At 32.2% G+C, this 23,088-nt stretch overlaps 1 protein-coding gene across 2 annotated transcripts; it reads left to right on the top strand.

Moving 5' to 3' along the window:
• Positions 1-1,648: 1,648 nt before the first annotated feature.
• LOC134282470 (receptor-type tyrosine-protein phosphatase epsilon-like) lies at positions 1,649-17,200 on the top strand. 2 transcript variants are annotated; one of them, XM_062764879.1, is made up of 21 exons: positions 1,649-1,762; positions 1,904-2,041; positions 5,338-5,472; positions 6,292-6,535; positions 6,940-7,004; positions 7,200-7,486; positions 7,581-7,668; positions 7,865-7,929; positions 10,391-10,427; positions 10,735-10,832; positions 11,315-11,443; positions 11,963-12,111; positions 12,354-12,489; positions 13,068-13,214; positions 13,832-13,919; positions 14,353-14,426; positions 14,730-14,864; positions 14,954-15,073; positions 15,205-15,353; positions 15,946-16,081; positions 16,357-17,200. In XM_062764879.1, exons 1-21 carry the CDS (start codon positions 1,759-1,761, stop codon positions 16,444-16,446), a joined length of 2,514 nt encoding a protein of 837 aa, XP_062620863.1. In that variant the 5' UTR covers positions 1,649-1,758; the 3' UTR covers positions 16,447-17,200. The 2 variants fall into 2 exon arrangements, with proteins under 2 accessions (XP_062620863.1, XP_062620864.1); XM_062764880.1 differs by lacking the exon at positions 5,338-5,472 and having other exon boundaries at positions 7,185-7,486.
• The last annotated feature ends 5,888 nt before the right edge of the window (positions 17,201-23,088 follow it).

Genomic DNA, 23,088 nt, shown 5'->3' with positions numbered 1-23,088 from the left:
TTGGAGGTGTACGGTGAGTTTAAATATTGCGGTACGTTTTACACGATAAACTATAATTGTATTAAACCTTTGTAACATTTTTTAGAGGGAGACATTTAATATTTTCATGGTACTAAACAGGATGCCCTGAATCTAAGTACTATGGCCAGTATTGTGTCCACTTTTGTCCAGAAAACTGCCTCGAGCAAAGATGTAATATTTCTTCAGGGAACTGTTTTGAGTGTAAACCCGGATTTAAAAGTCATCGCTGTAGTCAGAGTAAGTAATAGAAAACCTTTAAAACTACTCGTAAAAATGCCTAAAACACAATGTTCTTATTTCTAATGTATACGTATCAGAAGAAATTGCAGATTAAATTCATTTTAACGTTTACGGTAGTATTCTTCGTCAAATCATTTAAATGTCTTCAAATCTTTCCTAACAAACACTATTATAATATATGTCTTAATATTTTTTTTTACATTTTGTCTGGGATTTTATTCAATATAAAATTTATTTATTTTATTCGGAATTGAATTTTCGGGGGCAAAATAATGGGTATAAATGTGTGTTTGTAACTAAATTCGGAAATCCTTAAACCACCACCATAACTGTTGAAGGGTTGGTGTGAGCACTGTCATTGTTAACGTGTGTTTTAGTCACATACTTGGCGAAGTGGAAGAGCGTCTGCTCTAAAGTCGCGGAGTAAGGAGATGATCCTTACGACGCGGGTTCGAATCCCACTGTGGAACGTGGAGACCAGGGACCCCTTTTACCAAAGAACTTACGACTAATACCAATATTTTTTTATGTTAAGTCTATACCGGTAATTTTCTAATCTATATTATTTTATTGAAAATGATTTGAAGCTTCCTGAAAGGAATATAGATATATATTTTTACGCTGGTAATTTTAAACTGAATCATCAGTTTTGCAAAATTTTTAAATAGTTCAAGCTTTTGGACTTAGTCATATTTTTTCTTTTTTAAAACGGATCCCTGTCCTTCGGAAAAGACCGTAAATATATCTCCATATATTTTACCGTACAGTATAGACCGAGGTCCCGTGTCGAAGTAGGTACTGACACGAAAAAGATCCCTCACTGCTCAATGCCCCTCAGTGCCTAAAAAAATTTACTAGGCTTAGTGTTGGCGTTGTTGAACGCGCATTATATAGTGCATTACAATGACATATGGCATTTTCTCATTATATGATATTTATTAAAAAATAAGATTTTTAAAAAGTCATTAATGGGATAATGAGAGTGCAATTAAAATGTTTGTTCTTTCCGAAAGAATGTGACGGTGGAAAGTTTGGCTTAAAATGCAACAAAATCTGTGGACATTGCCTTAATGGCGTGCCTTGTCACCACATTAATGGATCATGTTTAGGAGGGTGTTCACCTGGATACAAGGGACCTCTATGTATCGACAGTAAGTAAAGAACTTAATGTCCACAATTTCAAGCTTATTTCAAGCAATATCAAGAGGTTTTCCATCAAAATTGTAACACATAAATACATTTTAATACTTAGTCCAAATGATAATCTTTCTCATAGAATGTTTTTCTGATTAATAAAAAGTAAATGTAAAACAGTAATGATAAACATAAGCACATTGGTCAAATGTATATAAAAATATTTAAGAATGTGATGAAGGATGGTATGGAGCATCCTGCGGTGAGGAATGTGGTCAGTGTTTTAATGATACAAAGTGTTACCATATCGACGGTTCTTGTTCAGAAGGATGTTCTGCAGGATACGAAGGATCTAATTGTAAAATGAGTAAGAAAAATGTTTAACTATGAAGCATTATTACATAAATTCTACAAATCTGTATATATGCTGAGTATAATATGTATGGCATACCAAAATACATGATAAGAATAAAAATGTTATAAATTATATTTATTTTAAATACATAAGAATGCAGCGCTGGAATGTATGGTTTTAACTGCAATACACGCTGTGGCCACTGTCTTGACGATACACAATGTCATCACATTTATGGGAACTGCTCACAAGGATGTTCAGCTGGATATAAAGGGACGCATTGTACTGAAGGTAAAACATATTGTACATTTACGAACATTCTGCATAATTGTTTTAAGAGCACAAAATAAATTAGGGTTAAAATCATCTGTCAAAAAAAAAAAAAACGGGACTGCTGATAAACCCTCTTTCTATATAACTATCAGGTCATCATGAATATTGTCATTTATTTATTTAACTGAGAAATTATTCAAAAAGATATGGACAAGATTGATTACATCATTGAAAAAAGTATCAGTTTTTTGAAACATCTACAAAAACAAAAATAAATTATAAAAAGCAAGATTATCAGGAAGCATAGTGAAATTTTGGAATGTCATCATTTCTGAATATAATCAGATATTGATATTGAGGGTACATTATCTTTGAATAATGAACTTCTTTGTTATATGTAATAAAATTTTATGCTCTGCAACTAAATTGAAGTTAAGATCTTGAAGGCTAGATTAACATTTTAAAATATTTGAAATAATTTATAATATCTGTTTATTTAATCAATATCCTGTAACTATCAAGCGAAACTGCAATTAGTTAATCTATAATTTTTTTTACTAATGAAATAATAACACGTAACGTGTTTAAGGGTGCATCTTTAGACTTTTTTGTATATTGAATATGCAAGTATTTAACCTAGGTCGCGGGTTTCCTGACGTCATTAAAACTGGGTACGCAATTTATATGATTTGGGCGACTTTCTTGTGCACATCTGATTATGACGTCACGGTGAGAAAGGGAAAAATTCAGTTCATTATCTAGCTATAACTTTTGTTGAAATTCGTAGTTTAGTGTAACAGTATAGAACATGCTGAAGTTATAAAAAATAACGAAGGCTCATTTTGATTCGAATGACCATCACTGAAAGTGTTAGAAAGCGTTTCATTATGTGTTATCAATCGCATCTTCTCGGGTCTATTCTGAGAGCACATGTATGTACTTGTTTCGGAAATAAATTTTAACCCTTGTATCATGTATGATTTATAAATATTAAAAACATGTATTAAATGTGTATAATTATAAAACAGATTATCTAAATCCGAATCACACTCGATACCTCCTCCTCAGAAACGCGCTTATTTTAGTGTGCACTTTCAGTGGAAATGCATTATAACAAACTGTTAATTACCATTGTCTTCTACGACAATTTATTTACACAACCATATATGGCATTATTTGCATGCATGTTTTTGCTTTCATTTATCTCTGTAAACAGCGTCAAAACTCTGCTCACCGATGGAAAGTCGAACTCAATTACGAAGCGGTATCAAATCTATATACAGGTTGATCACAAATTTAAAACTGCTACTTATTTAAGGCACTACCAGGGTAAAACTAGAAAATGAAACATAAACTTGATTAAATACATTTTTTGAACATCATTGTCCTCTCGTAAATAACCACAGGCACGTAGGATATGACCCCCTTCCTCCTTTCCATTTTTTACTTGTAGTGCTAAGGCCGGGGTGAGTAAACTTTTTCCAATTTTTGAATTTTAACTCCATCCGATATGTGCATGTTGATTTAATCGAAATATTTAATAATCGGAGGCACACAAAGAATTGTATAAATATAAATCTGAAAAAGGAAGAAGAGCGTGTTTCTAATTTCTGCATATTCCATGATTCACTACGCTTTAAGAGATAAATGCAATACGTATTAAAAATCTAAAATAATGAAGGGGAGGGGGGTCGATACTCAAATTGCCTGTGTAAATAACGGCACACGTTCTTGTTAGTTACACATACATATTTTATTCCCTGCATTGCTTTCCATGTTCATTCAGTAGAATTAATGTTATATGTATACATTGAAAGTCTAAGAACAAAATAAAATCTGCCTGTTGATTGCCCCAAATAAAATTAATGTTTAAATTATCGTCCCATTTACCCCTCTAAGAATTCTTTGTACGTTTTTTTTCTATCCTTATACGTATAAGCATAAAATAAAATCAAATTAAGATTTATTTCAATTATTTGCTGCATCTTTGTTAACTTAAGCAAAAATATTTTCAATATAAACACTGAATGCATTAATACACGTACTAGTCTAATACTCGGGTGGATATTTGGCGGAAATTGATTCTTAAGAAACTATTGTCGATTTTATAGCCTTGCTGAATTTTCTAAAGAAAAAAGGTACATACAAAAACATATTTCGGGGCTGGGGATTTGGGGTGTTAGTAGTCCTTGACTTCTGAATTATCTTCATACCTACGACTTTTCAAACAAACTGAAACTTGGATCACAGATCTGCGATCGATTTCAACGGGGGTGGGGAATCTGCCTTTTCCAGAATGGAATACATAGTCACTTTTATTTTGCAAATCCGCGCAATGAATAAAACAAAACAAAAAAAAGAAACGGTAAGAAATAAACATGAAGAAAATATATATATATAAAAAAGAAACTAAAAGACTGATTGTTGGTTCACGCCTTTTACGTGAATTTTAACTAATATTAGACGTAATAAGCTTGAAACGAAAATGTCTAATAATTATTTTATTGAATTATTATGATACTGGTCATTTGAAAGCAGATATACGTGAATTTCCTTTTTCTTAAAATCCGTATAATTTTTTTTGCTCTGTATACCGGATCGATATTCACGACGTCAAGCGTGATGTCGCGATATTTTATGACGTTGTTCTTAAAAATGCTACATTTTTCAATATAAAAGCAAGTATCTACAATTAAATTAGGAAAAAATGAACCCGAAGACACATTAATTTTTTCACATAGATTTATTTCAAATCAATTATTTTTTTAAATACCAAAGGATAAACAAATTCTTTTGCACAATTTAAAAGTTACTGATATTTTTCTAATCAAATCCTTGCTTGAAAATAAGCTAAAAACGACGTTTTTCCTATACAATTCAATAGAATACCGTTGAAAATGTAACTATAACAATGACATCTTTGGAATTCAATTACACAAAAACGGTGCAGACGAATTTTATCAAATTTTCAGAGAATGGACATCAAAGGTAGAGAAATCAAATAGGAAATTTTCATGGTATGTTTTCGAACATTTTTAAAAGCCCTGTAAACCCGCGACCTACGTTAAGCTCAGAAGTCCATAGAAAAAAATAGTTGTATAGCAAACAAATATTAAATCCAGTCTAACAATGATTACAAGTAATGAGTATTTCTGGACTAATTAATTTTTACATAATTATATAAGGAACAGGGCATTCTTTATTTTTTGCAGAATATCCTTTTATCTATTTCTGATCATTAAGATATATTCTTCCAACAACTTTCGAATTAAAAATACCTGTAATTAACACTTTGTTTAAACTTTTCCCCCCAGAATGTGATGGTGGTTTGTATGGATATAAATGCAATCAGAGCTGCGGACACTGTCTTAATGGTACTCACTGTCATCACATCACTGGAAAATGTCCAGGCGGGTGTATTGGTTACAAGGAACCATACTGTAAAGATGGTAAGTGATTGCGATGTTCAAGTATTGAATAAGCGGGTCAAAAGCAGATAAAAGTATGAAAAGCTTGTAATCTCCTTATCCTATAATTAAAATAATTCAAAGGCTGTGAAACGTGAAAGGTTTTACAGATTATACATGAAAATGTCATTTGCTGTTCATATATCTTTGAATTTTTTCTAAGAATGTGAAAGTAGAATGTATGGCAAGAACTATAACAGAAAATGTGGGCACTGTTCAGAGAACGAGCAATGTGACCATATAAATGGTACTTGTTTACAAGGATGTTCGATTGAATACAAAAGATTGCTTTGTAAAATATGAACAAATTTCATATGTATTGATTGATTGATTGTATATTATCTAACTTCCTTCTCGAGAATTTTTCTGTCATATGGAGGCGCCACTACTTGCCGGTGGAGAGCTGCAAATTTTGTCCTATACTCGGCACTCAGGGCCATTGAACAGGGAGGGATCTTTTTTGTGCCAGCAACTACTGCGACACGGGACCTCGGTTTATACGGTCTCATCCGAAAGACCGGTCTCCACGTCCCACAGTGGGATTCGAACCCGCGACGTAAGGATCCACTCCTTACTTTGCTACTATAGAGCAGACGCTCTAACCTCCGCGCCAGGCGGGCAACAATCTCATATGTAAGTATGAGGCGTATTCAACAGAGAGAGGGCGCTTGCAAACATTTCTGTAGGAGGTACAAGGAATTTTGGCGCTCGCGAGCGTTTGCTCTGTATAACAGGCCGCCAGTCTTATAGTACCACCAAAAAATTGTAATAGAAATAATCATTTTAAATGTATCTTTGAAGAATGTGACGGCGGAATGTATGGTACAAACTGCATCCAAACATGTGGAAAGTGTCGTAGTGCGAGACAGTGTCACCATATTAACGGTGAATGCTCAGAAGGAGGATGTGCTGATGGATTTGGGGGATCCCTCTGTAGTGAGCCATTAAAAACCGAAGAAAATACTCTTCCAGTAGTTGGGGGATCCATCGCTGCTATTGTTGTTGTACTCGTTGTTATCATACTTGTTGTCATCTTTATTAGGCGGTAAGTTGATTAATAGAGGAAATATTAAAGTATTTGTGCATTACAAAGTGTAATGAAAAATTGTACTTGTCATGATAAACGTGTGTGTGTGAGTGTATGTGTGTGTGTGTGTGTTTTATAATTTTGATATCATTTTTATTGACCTAATAAATATCACAACCCCGTCTGTGTTCAATCAGATTGACACATACACATCGTATAAGACCATAAGACCATAATCCTTTCTATCGCTAAAAAAGAATATCGATATGTATATCTTATCTATATTATTTTCTCGTGTCAACAACTTAGTGTCTCCACTTCATTATATTTTTGTTAAGCGAAACCTTTTTATAAGAAATAAATTAATCACAGATATATGAGCAAATACAGTATCTTTATAATTAATAAACCTTCCTTTAAAGGTCGCGGACTTTGAAAGGGACTGATCAAGAAACAATGAAGACCAATGAAGAGATAAACACATTTAGTATGAGGATAACATTTTTTTAAACTAAAAAAAATGATTTTTTATTATTTGTTTGAAAACGAGAAAATACGTAAAAATTTAGAATGACTTTTAAACAAATATAATAAATTGGTTATTCTATATATGTAATGTCACAATCGTGACAAAATCAATCTAAATACGCATATTTTTGCATTGAAGCATCATCAAAAAAAGAAAAGACGGGGTTTACAGATATTTATGAGAATACAAAAGGATTACCACAATTCAAGGAGAAAAAGATAAATTCCGAAAATTTCCAAAAAACGGGTATAGATATCACATTAGGAAACAACGAGCGCGAAGATGATATTGACAACGACGAAAAACTACATGACGAAAAGCCATATGGAGATTTCTATTTAAATGAGGAAACAATCCCAGATATAGATATTGACAAATTGGAGAACGTAATAAAGGAAAAAAGGAAAAATGAAGATGATGGTTTTAAAAGGGAATATGCAGTAAGGAAACTTTTTATATATACATTTGATACATGTAGTAAATAGATGAAACTGATGAAAGAACAGTACATGTATATAATGATTTGTTAAACAGGCCATGCCATATGGTGAGAAGTACCCTTGCGATGCTGGAAAGCTACCAGAAAACGTGCCGAAAAACAGATTCAAGACCACATTTCCATGTATGATAAACCATCCTTTATCTTAATCCCAGAGATAAATATATGTGGAATTAGGCATTTTTAAAATAAAGTCAATTAATGGTGCTAAGACAATATATCAATAATGATATCAAGAAAACCACAACTAAAGATTTTGCCAAGAATTTACATTATGCTCTATATGTAATGATTGATAATTATAAATGATTATTTCCAGATGACCATTCAAGAATCATATTGTCAGATAGCCAGTCTGACTACATTAACGCTAATTATATTGACGTAAGTAGGATTAAATAGAACTTTATCCCACTGAATATATATGATTGATTATAATTGTTGTTTTTCGCCAACTCGACAATATTTCAGCTATATTTTGGCAGCTGATTGAATGTATGTTTTTTTTAAAATTAAATTATAAAGGATATTTAAACCTTATAACGGGTATTGTAATTTTATCATTATATTTTGCCAAAATACTTTTTAGCTCTTCTGAGCCAAAGGCTCAAAGAGCTAATGCTATGGCCATTTGTGCGGTGTGCGGTGTGCGTTAACTTTTTAGAATATGGGTCATAACTTAAAAACCCCTTGGCCAATCATTGTCAAATTTGTCACAGGGTATCTTTGGCCCAAGGGCTACCTTTTATACTAAAACTAGGGTTGGGACCCTAAAACAAGGGGAGATAATCAGGAAAATGAAACCAAAAGTACTGGTTGCTAAAAAGTCTTCTTCTCCAGAACCACCAGGCAGATTTTCACCAAACTTACATACAAGGGTCAGGATATGTTGAAGATTTAAAAATTGTTCAAGGCATGACCCTGGGGCAAAGGGTGTGGTCTCATGGTCACTTCAAAGTTAAAGAAAATTTACACTTAATAAAAACGTTGATATTTTGCTTACTAAAAAGACTAGGATCATTAAATCTTGTAAGTTGATGCATCTTAGGACTTCACATCATGTTAACACAAAAGTAGGTCACGTTGACCTACTTTTAAAATTTTACGGGCTTTTGTTTTCAAATTGATTTGGAGGCATATTTTGGACACTTTAAGGCCTATGATCATCAAACTTTGTCAGTTGATGCATCTTGGGTCGTTAAACAAGGTCAACTTAAAAGTAGGTCACCTTGACCTACTTTTTGAATTTTATAGCTCATCTTTTCTAAAACATTTAATCCCATTATTTCAGACACTGAGAGGTTTAGAATCACCAACTCTTATAAGTTGATGTATCTTGGGGCCTTAAAACATATTTATGAAAAAGTAGGTCACTGTGACCTACTTTTTGAATTTTGCAGGCATTTGTTTTCAAATTGTTTAAAAGGCACATTTTGAAGACTTTTGGACCTATGCTCATCAAACTTTGTCAGTTGATGCATCTTGGGTCTTCGAAAAATTTCAATCAAAAAGTAGGTCATGGTGACCTACTTTCGACGTTTTATAGCTATATATAATATCTTAGGTACTTATTGGCTTAGAATCATCAAACTTCGTCAGTTGATGCAACTTCAGTTTACAGAGAATGTCGACCAAAAAGTAGATCACTGTGACCTAGTTTTGAATTTTATGGCTATATCTAAGTATCTTATTCACTTTTTGGCTTAGAATCATAAAACTTTGTCAGTTGATGCAACTTGGGTTTTCGGAACATGTTTACCAAAAAGTAGGTCACTGTGACCTAGTTTTGAATTGTATGGCTATATTTAAGTATCCCGGGTACTTATTGGCCTAGAATCATCAATCATTGTCAGTTGAGGGATCTTGGGTTTTCTGAGAAAGTCGACCAAAAAGTAGGTCTCAATGACCTACTTTTGATTATTTCAGGTACTTATTGGCTTAGAATTATCAAACTTTGTCAGACGATGCAACTTGGGTTTTATGAGAATGTTAACCAAAAAGTAGGTCACTTTGACCTAGTTTTGACATTTTATAGCTATATTTAAGTATCTTAGGTACTTTTTGGCTAAGAATTATCACACGTTGTCAGTTGAGGCATCTTGAGTTTTTAGAGAATGTTGACCAAAAAGTAGGTCACGGTGACCTACTTTTTATTATCTCAGATACTTGTTGGCTTAGAATCATCAAACATTGTCAGTTGATGCATCTTAGGTCCTCAGAATATGTCGACCAAGAAGTAGGTCACGGTGACCTATTTTTGACATTTATGGCTATATTTAAGTATCCGGGGTACTTATTGGCCTAGAATTGTCAAACGTTGTCAGTTGATGCATCTTGGGTTTTCTGAGAATGTCAACCATAAGAAGGTCGCAGTGACCTCTTTTTGAATATATATGTGGTACTTTTTGGCTTAGAACCATCAATCTTTGTCAATTAATGCATCTTGAGTCCTCAGAATGTTTCAAATGAAAAAGTAGGTCCCCGTTACCTACTTATGGCATTTTATAGCTATACTGAAATATCTTCATTCCTAACTGGCTAGGAATCATCAAACTTTCTTGGGATACTTAGAGTTAGAGGCTTCAAATAGAAGTGATGGATTGTACAATTTATCAGGAGAGCAATTCAAGGCCCTTGGGCCTCTTGTTTAAAATAAATATAATTAAGACAAAATGTCTTTGAAAAGAAAAGCAGGATTAATGTTATGCAACATTGCCATATATGAGCATTCTAAGGTCAATCATGATCCTCTTCAATCAATTTTGTATTTTATCTGAAGAAAAAAATGTAATAGTAGTCAAATTTCAATACTTTTCATTGCCGAACATTCTCCTTTTATTTTCAGGGTATTGCCAAGTCAAAAGAATATATTGCAGCACAAGGTACAGAACATTTGGAGTACGTTTTACAAAAGAAATTGCCACTTGTTGTAATTCATTTAAATTTATTATTGTATTTAAAATTATGATTTTAAACATATCTAAAAATATCTTTTAAAAAGATAATAAGCGTTTAGTACACATATGATGTTGTAAGCAAAATGTAATTCTAGATTAAGTTGCAAATTTTTTTTATTAAACGGGCACCTGTTTATTTATATATCCACTGTCTTTGTGTTGACACATTATGATGGTTAATGATTAATAAAAATACAATAATCATGATAACATAAATGTTTCTCTGTAACAGGGCCTCGACAAAACACCATTAAGGACTTCTGGACGATGATTTGGCAGGAAAACGTAGACCAAATAATCATGCTGACCAATCTCAAAGAAGGAAAGAAGGTAGCAATTTTTCTGCACAATTTGTTTACATAATATACCAGGCGTATTCAAAATCTGATAACGATAAATCTCGTTCATTTGAACTCGATAAGATGCAAAATACTTTGATATTTAAGAATCAGACTGAAAAAAATAATGCGAACAAATAGACACCCAGCTCTGTCTGGCATATCCCTAATACTCGAAATTTCTATTATATATACAATGAATTGACGACGGACTTTTCCGTTATTTTATGATCATGACAAAGACACACGGCGGGTGTGACCGGTCAGCAGGGGATACTCGCTCCTCCATGGCACCTAATCCCACCTCTGATGTTTCGGAGGTCCCTGTTTGCTCTTCTCCAATTTTGTATTGTTTTATGATTTTGAAATTGAATATTGTTCGTTACCTCCTTATCCATCTATGTTTTAAAAGTTCAATTGTTTAGATGGAATTCATTCAATTATTTAATCTACAAAAAATCACTTATAAATCAGGCGAAATGTTCCAAGTACTGGCCAGATCTGTATCAGTCTATATCATTTGGTGTCATCTCGCTACTGGCTGAAGAGGAGCAAATGTACGCCAATTATAAAATCCTGAAATTTAGAGTAACCCATAAAGTGGTAAGTACTCATGTTTAAGTACTTGTTATGTTATAAAGTGCTCGTCTTATATTTAGATATGAAATAATATAAACAATACATTCTGAAAAAAAAAAAAAGATTGAAAACAAGGGATCAAGCTGTCCATTAAAGGTTTTCATTATATTGATTTTTGTAATTATATGTTCTCTGTGAATATTGAATTAAACCTTTTTTGAGACCTTCATTCAAATAAAAATCATTTTTGGAATTTCTTCATATGGTTTTGGATTTAGCAATACAGGAGGACATTTTAAGAAAGCAAAATTGAAAGTTAGATTGAAATTTAATATTTTGCATCACAGTGTTGGGAAATATTGCAGATCAAAGAAGTAAATACAATAAAATCCCATATTTGAAGAGCATGAAACTAATTTATGTGAAAAAGAAAATTACATATTAATTTGTTAAGTATGAATGCTATATTTCTTGTTGAGGGTTTGACGCCATTAATGATTAAATAATAACATAAGCGAACCGAATTCATCTTTTAATCATTAGCATAAAAAATCCCGCATTGTGACCCAGTACCACTACACTGCCTGGCCGGATCACGGGATTCCGGAACCGCTCTGTCTTGTAGTGTTGCATGATCACGTGACAAGGACGATGGATCAACAAAATGCTGGTCCCAAATTAGTTCATTGCAGGTTATTTAAATATAATTGATACTGTTTACGTTGCATTTATATTAAACCGAAGAAAAAAAAATTTAGAATTTCTAATTCAAAGTGCTTATAAGTTTTAAAATGTGTAGAAAGGATTGTTTTTTAAGGCACTTTGTGAAAAAAGATTGATTGACTATTTTAACCTTTTAAATTAGACCATGAGGTATCTTTGAAGAACGAACGTTGTTTAAAAATGTCTTTTTGTTTAACCCTGATGACCTTAGCGCAGGGATAGGGCGGACTGGTACTTATATTGCTTTAGATGCTTTATACAAGGCGGGAAAATCAGAGAGGAAAGTCAACATCGCGGAATACGTGAAGAAAATGAGGGAAGGCAGAATGAACATGGTCCAAACTTACGTAAGTAAATTCCGAACAAAATTCAAGTTTTAGATACAAGTCATTTCGTTTTATCTGTCACCATTGCACCAATTATAGTAGTTCTCCAAAGATTAATAATTCTTTTAAAGCAAACATAATTCAACCTTATATCTCGGGAAGAGTTCTTTAATAAAAATGTCAAAGTTCGTACAAAACACTGTATTTATATGTTTTTGTTTTTAGTTTAAAAAAAAAGAATTGAAACGTAGCATTTACCAAAGCAAAATGTTGAATTTTAAAATCGTATAATTATAAAACACATTGAAGACACATTATTCTGATTTATTTCTCTACGGTCATGAATTCTGAAACACTTTTGACAAATTCATTGTATCGGTATATGAATGTTACATGTTCTTTACGAGCTTTATTATTTCAAACGAGCAAAACAGATTATTATTAAATTTTCCAATTACAAAGGAAGAGGGTATGTTATCATCGTCATACCCGAAAACACATTCTTTAAAAAAAAAAGAAAATATAACTAGTACAATGCATGTTGAAATAATGAACTATACTTAATTGCTGATTTTGGTGTTGGTATGTGGACGTTACAGGAACAGTACCAGACTATTTTCCTCGCGCTTGAAGCAGTGTTCAAAGCTCCAACATGTGTCTTCACCAAACCTGAATTTACAAGGAAGGCAGAGTTAATGACCCAGGATAAACCAGCCAATGAAAGCGAACTTAGAAAAGAGTTCCAGGTTCTCTTAACGTTTTTGTTTTTAAAGATTTTCATATTATTTTTACGTCTTCTAGAGCAAACTGACAGTATATATTATTAGTTTGGTTCCATGTATAGTTATAGGTCAATTAAAATTAAAGCTTAAAGAAAATCCAGAATTGGTTGACCTGATTGATGATATGTTTATACGTATTTTGTTTAGAAAAAAGTTTGAGATAGGTGTCTATGTCTTCAAAAAATTGAAACCTTTCTTTGCTTTTCGTCCGTTTTATTCTATTAAAGATTTAATTACTTTAAATTTCATTCTTGTTTAACTTAAAGAGGCTGGGGTGGCAGCCATTTTCAGACTATTTCGATCTCCTTTAAAAGAGGAGCTCCATACAAAGATATAAAAAAAATGATCAAATTTCAAAACCAAAAAGTATGATTTTTTTCTTTGCCAAATGAGAGTTGACAGCTTAAGATAATGTACCTAAAGAAATAAGTTAAATCTGTTAGTTATCTTTTGATTAACTTGTTGATCCCCCAGCCTCCTTAATTAAAAACATTAATCTATGTATTTTTGCTTGCTCAAACATGATTTTAAATTGGTATTGATGAAAAAATGAATCATCTGTCTCTAACTCACATATTTAGAATCTCCTAAGAGTAAGGCCCAGATACACAGAAGCAGCCTACAAATTTGCTATAGAGAGCAGTGGAAGTAAATTAGGTGTTCTTCCACGTAAGTTATCCATACGTTAATTAAAGTACTGCATATGCATTTACTTATTATATGCATAATGGTTCACTCTGATTGATAGTTTATATGCAAATGTTAAACCATAAAAACCCACTTGTTTGCCATAAAGTAAACGTTTATTTTCATCTTAGTCTGCAAATGAATTTAAGTTAACACTATTTTTCCTGTGTAAATTTAAGAATATTCCTCTTTTCAAGATCAGAATATACATTGTTCTCGGCAATATTGAAAAAAGAAATCTGCTCAAATGAACACATAAACTTTGAAATATTTTATATGCCATTAAAGTGCATCAGCTAATTCGGTAACAAAGATGCAATTTTATTTTTCCCCGTAAACTGTGTACACTCATTTGAGTTATGCACGTACCATTCAGAGATGTGGTTTTATACAAAGTAAAACTTCTCTTTTCTAGTTGACAAGTATCGCCTGTTCCTGTCATCAAGTGTACCAAAACGCGGGAACTACATCAATGCCATTACACTTCCTGTATGTAAATATTTGTTTTGCTTAGCAATTGATTAAAATGAGTGTTAACGGTAAGAAATAAAAGTACGTTACAACGAAGTCAATCTGAATGAAAGTACTTCAAATTCATGCAAACTGCCGAAAAAAATAACTTCTCAAGAATATCAATATTAATATTTACGGTGCTGAAAAATTAAAACCGTTTTTTTGCATTGAATAATATATATAAGATTAATGAGCAGATGAAAAAATTCTTTTGTATCAATGTAGAGTGTGATTTACAAAAACAAAATGCTCTTTTATTGACTTATTTCCTTTTTTCAGTCCTACACCAAGAACAAGGCATTTATAATAACACATTATCCACCAGCAGGGGACGCTGTCGACTTTCTGCGCCTGCTTACTGACCACGAATCAGATATAGTCATTTGCATGGATCCCCTAACGAAAGTTGAATCAGTGAGTAAATAATTCTTATAACTTGATTTTATTCTTACAAACGATTACCAATAAATAATGTTCATTTTGAAAATCTCTATGATATGTAGACAAAGATGTGGCTACCAGCTGCCAATAGTAAGAAATCTGTCGCTCCATTCACTGTCAATTGTGGACAAGAGCAAGTCACAGATATCAAATGTTCAATAATCAACATTATCCAAGATGGGGTAGGTAATATTTATCGAACCGATTCTATAAAATTAAGTAATTGGTTTTTATTTTTACCATTTAAGATATTTTTGTTACTCCATAGATTTTGAAGCATCCTTTTAAGTTGTAGCTCTCTCTCTTTTATTAGGCAAATGACGAGGGATGTTCCGTGTCGATCATAGAACCAACAGGAAGCTTGAAAATAGTAGAAAACTCACAGGCGACAATACAGATGTTACATTTGGTTTCATCTGCACTTCAAAGTAAAACTGAGGGCCCCATTACAGTGGTCAGCAGGTAAAGAAAATAAATCGTAATACATCGAAAGATATCGCATAGAAAAATGTTTTATGGGACGATAAACAAAAAACAACCTTAACACAATTTCGTTATATCACGTCCAAATAAGTGTCTCTTTTTGGAATCAATGCATAAAAAGTGCAGGTACATTCATATCCTAACTTAATAAATATATAGTAAAAACAACAATAATCAACGGAAATTGGTATTTTTTTTTATTATCAATGATAGTGCAGCCCTTAATGGAGTTGCCGTGTTTCCGTTCTGTGCTTAACACACTACAACATTTGTCTATAGATATTTATAATTTTTTTATGATCAATGACGGAGCTGTCACTATGTGGAGTTTTCTGAGCTGTGTTTAAGACATTATAAGAAATGTTTATGGATATTTATATTTTTTAAAATTATCATTAGTGAGGGAGCTGCCCGATGTTTTTTGAACTGTATATAACACATTATAAGAGTAATCTACATATATATTTTTATTTTCAGTTACGGGGCAGCCCTATGTGGGGTATCGTATGCTGTATATAACACATTATAACAATTATCGACATATATTGATTTTATTTTTTTTTATTTTCAGTGATGGGGCAGCCCTATGTGGGGTGTTCTGCTCTGTGTTTAACACACTACAACAGCTAACTATGGACGGAGAGGTGGAAATTTTTACTGCCGTCCGTCAGTTACAGATAAGACGACCGGAACTCTGCTCCAACCTGGTAACTTCCATCATTAATACATCTCCTGATCTCTAAACATTAAATACAATGTATTATTGATTTCTCATGCGATTCCTCATTCTGCAATAAAAAGTGTTGTCAATCTCAGATCTATATTTTAAAATTTTATACCGTTTCTTTTTAAATAGATATATACATGTACATCTCCTCCATACATTTGATACGATGCATTTTTGATTTCCTATATGATTCTCCATTTTGCAATAATATGTGTTGGTCAGTCTATTTTAATGATAATTTTTTTGTTCCTTAAGGAGGAGTATATGATAATCTACAATGTTGTCCTGGACTACATCCGGGTACAAGAGGAAACATCAAAGGAAAACATTTATAGCAACCAATGATAACATTCTGGAATGAAAATGTAAATGACTTTTTGGGGGAAAGTTCCAGAATCAAAAATATAGATTTTAATTGCAATAAAAAAACAATAGTATATCTCCTCATCATATTGCGATAACATCTGTGTTCATTTAATTTCTAAAGTGCATTAAACAAAATGTAGGAATGCCACTTATTGTTTAAGTGGCTTTAAACTGGAAAATATTTATTTTCATGTACATATTTTTCGTTGCTATAATCTGTGTTACTTTTTAGGGCTTATTCATTACCTGATGCACTTTAAAGTAACTATGTTTATGTTTACTTCTTTGCAAAAAAACCCACATAAATATTCTTTCATCTTCCTTAATCGAATAAAAATTTCCCATGCTTGAAAACACAGCAGAGAAAGCATGTAGTCTTTTTTTTCAGGAAAATTTCAATTATGTTTCTTTGAATGTCTAGAAACACTAATCATTGAATGTAAATTTTGAAGTTATTGAAAATAAAATTATTGTATTGCTTTTTGAAATTTCGAACTTGAATACTGTTCATTATCTCCATATATTTCATGCTAAAAGCTTAAGTCAAATCTATTTAATGAACGGAACCTTCAGATATCAAGAATTTGAAAAACAAGTTCTCTCAATGATGCTTTTGCTTAAGAAATGTTGCTAGGTGACATTTGGTGTACTATGACATAATTTGTCATTCTCCCATGCAGAGTTGTCGTTCGTTCCTTTTTCAGACATCTCTGGTATAAAGGCATTTCAACTAATTTTTCAAGTTGCACATATGGTAAAATATTTCATAGATAGATTAATATGTACATGAAATCATCAAATAAGATAATAACTTATGTATTACTTTAATTTAATCATTAAAAAGTTTAATTATTGATAATTGTCTAATACGATGTTGTGTTTTAAGGACAGTGTAAATAATGACCAACAAAGTGCCGATATATGAGTTATCGTGTATAGGAATGACATGTAGACTGCTTTAGCATTGGTTTTGTTATCTACATAAAATGTCGGGGTTCCTTCCATCGTTTTATACAACAAGAGGCCCATGGGCTTTATAGGTCACCTGAGCATCATGCAACAACTTTCAAATGATTGAATTTGGTTCATGTTTTAAGCTAGATGCTATAGCAGTAACAATTTTGAAAGAGGCATCATTTCGAATCATAACTATACACTTAGCAATTTTTTAGTTTGTTTACTTAAACACAGATGAAGGGTAGGGGAACCAAAAATACATTTAAACTAATCAGTAATATTCAGCAATAATTAGAAGTGCCCCTACCCCACATGAACCCCTGACCCTAGGTCTACACATTGCACAATTTTTGAAAATGCACACTTGCTTATCAAAAATGTTTGATTAATACCAAGGAGCAGATTTCAAACAATTCATTTTCAGTATGTATATAAGTAAAGCCCCCTCCCCTCTTTGGTATCCCTGACCCAGGGGTCTTCAAATTCACAATTCTGGAAGAAGACCCCTTGCACCTCATAACTATATATTAGTTCATCTTCTTATTACCCAGGAGTAAAGAAAAAGAGTTTCATACCTGTAATGTAATGTATCCCCGTCCTAACACCAGAACCCCTGGCCATTAATTTCACAGTTTTGGTAGAGGCACTCTTGTTCATCATAACTATGTACTTAATTAGTTTATTTAATACTCAGGAACAGAGGAGATTTTCAAAGAAATAATGCATTTTCACCTAGTATATAATCAATAGAGCCCCGCCCTAACACCAGAACCACTTATCCTGGGGCCATAAAATTTACAATTTTGGCAGAGGCACTCTTGCTCATCATAACTGTGTACCTAGTTAGTTTATTTAATACCCAAGAGCAGAGAAGAAGAATTTCAAAAAATAATATATTTTTACTATATAATCAAAAGAGCCCCGCCCTAACAATAGAACCCCTGACCCTGGGTCCATTAAATTCACAATTGTGATAGAGGTACTCTTGTTCATCATAACGATGTATTTAGTTAGTTTATTTAATGCTCAGGAGCAGAGAAGAAGATTTTCAAAGAAATTTTCACTATATAATCAATATAGCCCCACCCTAGCACTAGAACTCAATGCTGATTACAATCATACAAACAGTTTGACTGCTTAATGTCCGTGAGTATAGAAAGATTGCACTAATTTTAGTGGTTTTGGCCCTACCCCCTAGGCGGGCAGGACCATGAAATTCCAAATCTTTGTTCACAGAAGCTATATGCCAAAATTGGTTGAAATCGGTTCAGCGATTTCAGAGAAGAAGCTGAAAATGTTTAAATGGTAACGCACGACGAACGACGACGGACGAAAACAGATAACAATAGGTCACTCTGAGTTTGAAGAAGAAAATATAATGTCATGTTTTTGAGCGTGCATTTTTGCGCTTCCTTTATAGATATATATACTTCTACAAGTAAATGCAATAATGAAGTATCTTATTTGTGTTACTAAGCACGAAGAAGAACGACCGAGCAGAAAAATTAAAAATTTTACTTAAATGAAATCAAACGATGTTCGCAAGTATAAAGTAAATAAGTTGAAAATTAGTGCATAATGTTAAAACAACCGGATACTACTGACAGCAAAGAAACACCTTAGAAATACTAAAAACATACAAAGTACATTATTTCTCAATATTTTTTTTACAAAGTGACGATTACTTTGATATATAATTAAGTAATGCACCAAAACACATCATATTTATATCAAAACGTATACAGCCCAAGCATCATTTAAAATTCCCCCAAAAAAGTAAGAAAAATAATGTTAAATACGCCGACGTCCTTTTTTTTTTTTTTTAAAAAAAAAAATCAAAAATAACTTTTGATAGAGAAGTGAAAACTAAATACTTATAAACGATGCATAACTTTAAAACCGGATGTGGAAGTACATGTATCTTTTTCTCTTGGATTAAGGACAAAGGAAACCAACAAAATAGTATAAAAAAATCCTGAAAATAACAACTTCAGTTTTATTCATATCTGTAAAATGCATAAGTTAAACCGCATCGATTTAAATTTTTCATTCAAAATTTCACAAAAATGGAATTTTTTTCTATTTGACAAAAAATTGTTTAGATAAAGATGGATGCTTTATAATTGTAGCAAGATTGAATATTGAACATCAAATAAAGTTTACATATTCAAAAGATTATTTAAAACAAAAATAGGTCAAAATAATTTTATATTTCAGCCAAGACATTAATATATTTTCTCTGTATCTGGATTTCTGAACCGTATATGTATCAATGATTTGCTAGATTAAAATAAAGAAACAAAACTTCTGTTTTATTATACTGCCTTAAAAAAAGGGTAATATTGTACCTAATCATGCTCATTTCAATGGCGTTACCCTATTTTTGTATCATCATATTTACTTGATTTCTCAACAGCACAGCAAGCACGGTTGGTAGAGTTTTTCCTTTTGGTTGACAACTATATGAATATATGATATATGCACACTATATAATTCAATACCATGGAGAGTAAATTGGTAAGCTGTGACAAGGAAAAAATTGTATGTTTCATCTCTAAACGTTATTTTAAAATTTATGAATGTTTTTATGCAGTAACTTAAAAAAAATTAGTCCAGAGAAAGGACAAAGTGTTACATGTCTCGTATATTGTAATTTCTTATCGTGAAAGTATTTAATTAAGAGGTTTCAACACACAGATATGTACAGTGTATGCTGTATAAGAATAATTATCTTCTCTCAAAGATTTGTACTGATATCACATTTAACAAGACAGTATGTCAATAGCAGTGTCATGTTCCAGGCTCCCTATTAAAAGTTCAAAAATGTTTCCTTTTAAATTTCACATTGAATGAGTTTTTGTTACTTTGTGATATGAAAATTATCTCTTTATTTCTTCACTTTCCTTCCGTGTTGATTTCTGCACTGCGTTCTAGCTTTATTTTTTAGCTCACCTGAGCCGAAGGCTCAAGTGAGCTTTTCTGATCATATTTTGTCCGTCCGTCCGTCCGTCCGTCTGCCTGTCCGTCTGTCTCTCTGTCTTTAAACTTTTCACATTTTCGACTTCTTCTTAAGAACCACTGGGCCAATTTTGACCAAACTTGGTACAACGCATCCTTGGGTGAAGGGAAATTTAAATTGTTAAAATAAAGGGCCAAGTTCTCTCACAAGGTGGGATAATCAAGAAAAGACAAAAATAGGTTGGGGTCATTAAAAAATCTTCTTCTCAAGAACCACTGGGTCAGAAAAGCTGAAACTTGTGGAAGCATTCTAGGGTAGTGTAGATTCTAAATTGTTCAAATCATGACCCCCGAGAAAAAGGCGGGGACACAATGGGGATTAAAGATTTACATAGAAATATATAGGAATAATCTTTGAAAATCTTCTTCTAAAGAACCACTGGGTCAGAAAAGCTGAAACTTACCTGGAAGCATCCGGGGTAGTGTAGATTCTAAATTGTTCAAATCATGACCCCTCAGGGAAGGGCGGGGCCACAATGGGGAATCAAATTTTTACATAGAAATATATAGGAAATATCTTTGAAAATCTTCTACTCAAGAGCCACTGGGCAAGAAAAGCTTAAACTTATGTGCACATGGAAGCATCCTTGGGTAGTGTAGATTTCAAAATGTCTAAATTATGATAAGTGGGGTAGAGTGGGGATGCATTATGTATTACAAGGGGGAAGTCTGGTAGAAAACAGAATGGTCAAAGCTTCTAAGGTGAGCAATGTGGCCCATGGTCCTCTTGTTTACTTCCCTTTTGTTATCTTCGATTTCAATTAACCGTGTTTGGTTTCTGTAAAAGTATGTAGTAATTTCCAAACAAAGGGACTTCTAAAGCCTGAAATATTCAGTGTATTCCCCTTTATTTATTTTTCTAGAATTTACATACATGTAAGTCTTACAGGGGTCAAAATTATGTTATTAATTTTGTTTACCTAAATGCAGTTGTCTCTATTTTTTTTCTATTAATATATAGCACTTCTTGTTTCAAAACATATGCTTCTTATGAATAGAGAAGTCTTACATAGGCAAGCTTGTGCTCTGTGTTTCCCGAAGTGAAAAAAGCCTCAAATTTGACCAAATTCTATTAGAATAAATAAAAAAAAATCGATAACATACCCAACTTTGAAACCCTCTTACAATATTTATAGTTCTTAACTGCAAACTAAAGCTCTTTAGCTGTCATTTGATTTCTACAGTTTCAAATAAGAGACAAATTCGGTCATGACCTCTTTGTCCTTTTATTTGTACTTATTTTAACTTCCGTGACTAATTAGACTGATTTTATTTTTATTACAAGTAATCTTGTATAAAATATTCTTTGTTCAAATTTTTCAAAAAGTTCAAAGATCTTGTTCTTAGCAAATACCGCGAATTATACACGTACAAAGATTGAAACATAGTCAAATTATTAACAATAGAAAACATTTTAACATATACATACGATCATTTCATTGTGGAGTGAAGCGATTATGGGGGGAGGGGGGATAGAATTTTACATCATTGCATAAATACACTCGAACTCCAGGTACTTATTATAAAAAAAACTAGATAAAATTCAACCTTATCCTATTAAATACATTGACTTACAAAAGTAACATTCATATATTGTCTACACGTTGTCGAATCAGACATTCGGTTTTCGTTAACAAAAAAATTGTAAAAATTATAGAAAACCCTTAAATTATTGTATTTAAAAAAATGCCGTAGACTAGCATTTGAAATCTAATTTTCTTTTTAAAATGATACAGAGATCGCTATACATGATAGGTTTATTTGATAGCATACACTATGATTTAGATGCACTGCCTAAAATATAAACAATCCCTGTGTTTATGCATCCTACGTGTATATGCTTCCACAAATATATGAATTGTAATACTCCATAATTGTTCAGCAAAATTATTCTAACATTCTAATCTTTTTATTGATATAATACTTTCACATGTATATGTAGGGTATTTTCATCTTATGGTATACAATTACATCGGATCTACAAAATACATAGTTATACTTATAGAATGTGAACGTTGTTTTGTAGAAAAAAGACAAAAAAGGGGGGGGGGTCAGCAAGAAAAAAATTCTTCTATTACAAATAATACAAAAATAAAGATATAAAATCACTCAAATAAGTTATTGGATGTATATATACATGCATACGTAACTCTGTTGCTTACAATGCATCGCAAATATTTTGCCAATGCCTTTCATATTCCTCATATCTACAATCAGTAAAAATGTTATAATAAAAATTCTATCTGTGATCCTCTTAAATACAGCTTTAGCATCTATTTTTGGAACATTCATATATTTACTAGCAAAAATTAATTACTTTAATTAAGTATTAAAAGCTTTTGAAATCTGTAAACATTCATATTATCATATTTACCAAATAGTATTGCTTGTCTATCAAAACAGCAATGAATATTAAACTTATTTAGAATCCATTCTTCAATAGTACAAAAACAGGGGTTGAAAATAACGTTAATGATTGCCTGTACTTCAATACAGTTGTCTTTATTTTTTATAATCATAACTTACTACTACTTGAATAAACATAATCAGCTCTCTTTAAATAAGACGCAGTCAAGTGCTCAGACTTGAAGAGGCACTTGTATTAAGACGTTTAAATGTAAAACTACATGTGTATACCTTATCTAT

The sequence above is a fragment of the Saccostrea cucullata genome, unplaced genomic scaffold (genome assembly GCF_032062105.1).
Source record: "Saccostrea cucullata isolate Sc308-1 unplaced genomic scaffold, CSIRO_AGI_Scuc_v1 ctg1137, whole genome shotgun sequence".
In the NCBI taxonomy this organism is placed as follows: domain Eukaryota; kingdom Metazoa; phylum Mollusca; class Bivalvia; order Ostreida; family Ostreidae; genus Saccostrea; species Saccostrea cuccullata.
Note: the sequence above shows the minus strand (reverse complement) of the source record. Positions and strands in the feature narration are given on the sequence as shown.

Excerpts from the sequence above, each read along its gene's own strand:
- LOC134282470 (XM_062764879.1), top strand. Across the intron at positions 5,473-6,291 it reads GGAACCATACTGTAAAGATG|AATGTGACGGCGGAATGTAT; the intron begins GTAAGTGATTGC and ends GTATCTTTGAAG. Across the intron at positions 14,865-14,953 it reads CCCTAACGAAAGTTGAATCA|ACAAAGATGTGGCTACCAGC; the intron begins GTGAGTAAATAA and ends TATGATATGTAG.